Source organism: Babylonia areolata, chromosome 18, assembly GCF_041734735.1.
Source record: "Babylonia areolata isolate BAREFJ2019XMU chromosome 18, ASM4173473v1, whole genome shotgun sequence".
Classification (NCBI taxonomy): Eukaryota; Metazoa; Mollusca; class Gastropoda; order Neogastropoda; family Buccinidae; genus Babylonia; species Babylonia areolata.
The window spans coordinates 40,470,083-40,472,582 of record NC_134893.1 but is presented as its reverse complement, the minus strand read 5'-3'; the positions used below and the strand labels follow the sequence as shown (position 1 = coordinate 40,472,582).

The 2,500-nt window shown below is 40.9% G+C and overlaps 1 protein-coding gene across 4 annotated transcripts in view; it reads right to left on the bottom strand.

Annotated features, from left to right (window-relative positions):
- Positions 1-2,500, bottom strand: part of LOC143291988 (uncharacterized) — a 13,971-nt gene that overhangs the window by 11,278 nt on the left and 193 nt on the right. For all 4 annotated transcript variants that reach the window (XM_076602144.1, XM_076602141.1, XM_076602143.1 and 1 more), the window contains exons 1-2: positions 2,165-2,500; positions 1-149 (exon numbers count right to left, since the gene is read on the bottom strand). The exon at positions 1-149 is cut by the window's left edge and continues 19 nt beyond it; the exon at positions 2,165-2,500 is cut by the window's right edge and continues 193 nt beyond it. Coding sequence is in view for 3 of the 4 variants with exons in the window: in XM_076602141.1 (XP_076458256.1) it covers positions 1-149; positions 2,165-2,167 (152 nt within the window). In the remaining variant the exon portion in view is untranslated. The remainder of the gene's footprint in view (positions 150-2,164) is intronic.

The following is a 2,500-nucleotide window of genomic DNA, read 5'->3' as shown; positions in this document are numbered from 1 at the left end:
GTCTCTTTCACGATCTCTCTCCTCCTCCGGGCCGAGTCGCTCTTCTGTTTTCTCCTGCGTGCTAACTTCTCCTCCTCCGTCGTCTCCTTCGCCCGAGCCTGTTTGGGGGTGGTTCTCTTGCCGCCACGTGGTCGCTCCATCATCCGTTCCTTGGTGAATAGTAAGCATATACATATCGTCAGCTTGTTTTTGTTTTCTTGCTCTCTCCCTCTCTCTCCCTCTCACTCTCTGTCTGTCTCTGCTTCTGTCTCGCTTGTAATGAAAAGTGATATTTTGGTGATAACAAATAGAATATTGTTTTTATATGTAAGTACCTTGATATCCATTTATCTACTCGGCTTTCCGTTTCCTCCACTTTGAACGACCTTCCAGATCGAGCAAAAAAGGGTATCTCAGCAATCACAAAAAATGTTGTGGTCTATTGGTGAATATTCTCCTAAGTTGTTGGTTTGTTTGTGTGGGTTTTTTTAAGTTATTTGATTGCCAGATCGAACCACTTACGTCCGAAATATGGGGTTTGGCTCGTGACTAAGTGTTATTGAAAAAATTCATTTGTCTGCTATGAAAAGATTTTTGAGCGTAAGTGCTAAGCCACCACGGAGAGACAGGCAGATATCCTCTCTGGATAAATACTTCCATTAGATGCATTAAATTATGGCTTCGGATTCTGGGCTTAGACGAAAATAGATATCCACACAAACCATATAATACCCTCTTATCTCTCCAGGAACAGAACTATGTAACATGGGCTTGGGATGTTCGAAATATTTGGTTTTGGGATATAGCAGTGTTTTCATCCGAATTTAAACAAAGGCTTATAGACTGCTTCAAACAGGATTGATCCTCTGCTTTGGGTTCACATGATTTTCACAATTTATATGCAATTTATATGTAAATAATATTTCTGTAAGAAGAACTTTGGCTTGGTTTAGAATTGGAATGTCATCAATTTAGCTGCCGCACAAATGCAAAAGATTCTTCTTGTCCTTTCTAAATGTTCCTGAAACAGAGATGCTTTTTTTTGCGTAAATGTCCAAAATACAGTGAACCCAGGAATTAATTAATTCCCATCAAATATCACAGGCATCATCATGTTTAAATTTCCGTTTCTGATGACTGCAGAAAACAAAACAACAGTGATGAATGTTGCTAACTTTGTGCACAAGGCACTAGACATAAGGAAGTAGAATTTAAGTTTTTGATTCTTTCTTTATACGCATTGTTTACTCCACTTGTGAAGGGCCTAGGCCTATAAATTAAAATATCTCTCTCTCTCTCTCTCTCTCTCTCTCTCTCTCTCTCTCTCTCTCTCTCTCTCTCTCTGAAGATGAGTTGCATTTTGTTTTATGTTGTCCTGCTTTAACCAGTTTGAGAGTACGATATATTCCACCTGCTTTTTATAGATATCCCAGTCAATTTCGTTTAAGTCTACTTCTAGCATCTGAAAAAGAAAGCGTCATAAGGAATTTGTCATTATACTTGTACAAGGCATTGCATTTCAGATCTGTTGCAACTTCATGATTTTCTTCAGTGGCTGTGCTTGTTTATGTATTGTACCCCTTCATGAGGGGCAATGGCCTTTATATGAATAAAACATCCGTATCCGTATCCGTATCTGTCTGTCTCTCTCTTAAAATAAGACGAATATTGTAACTTTTGGCCGAGTGCTCCTGTTTCTTAGTGCTTCCCACGCACACGCAAGGAAATGAAAAATGGTAAAGAAAATAATGTTTTAAAATAAAAATAAGAAACACTACTGCTACTAATAATAATGATAATTTATTTGAGTCGTCAGCTGGCCTGCTATCTCCAGTTGTTTTTTTTCTCTTTTCACTTTTCATGATATGCTGATGTATGTGGCTGACATGACAGTGCTGGTTTCGTTTCAGCTTGTGTGAGGCCAGACAGACAGACATAGAGAGAGAAAAACAGAAACAGAAAGAAACAGATACACATAAAGACAGAGAGAAGCCTACTGTTCATCAAAGAAAACAAAATGAACGCCCAGGAAAGGAGTGAAGGGCAGAATATAATCTTTGATAATCACTGAAAACAATGAGGCGTCCGCCAATCCCCCGCCCCGCACCCGTCAACCCACCCCTCAGCCCTCCGCATCCCCAAAATTAATGAGTAAGTAAGTAGGCAAATAAGCAAGCAGACTGACCATTCACAGCATCAGCGTGGTGGTAAACCGGACACGGGTGTGGTCACGTCAAGTCTGAAGGTCTGCTTCCACGCTGTTGTTTTCACCGCCCTGCACTGACACCTCACCTGGAAACTGAAGGCCAGCTTCCTCAATTCACTCACTTGCGCAAGCAAACACACACACACACACACACACACACACACACACACACACACACACACACACACACACACACACCTTCAAACGCACCCAACCGTGACAGCCAACGACTGTCTGTGTTGGTTCCCTTTGTTTTCTGCTCTGTCATGTTGAATTTTCCCGCTCTGACTAGCACGTTTTGTATTTCATCAGTTT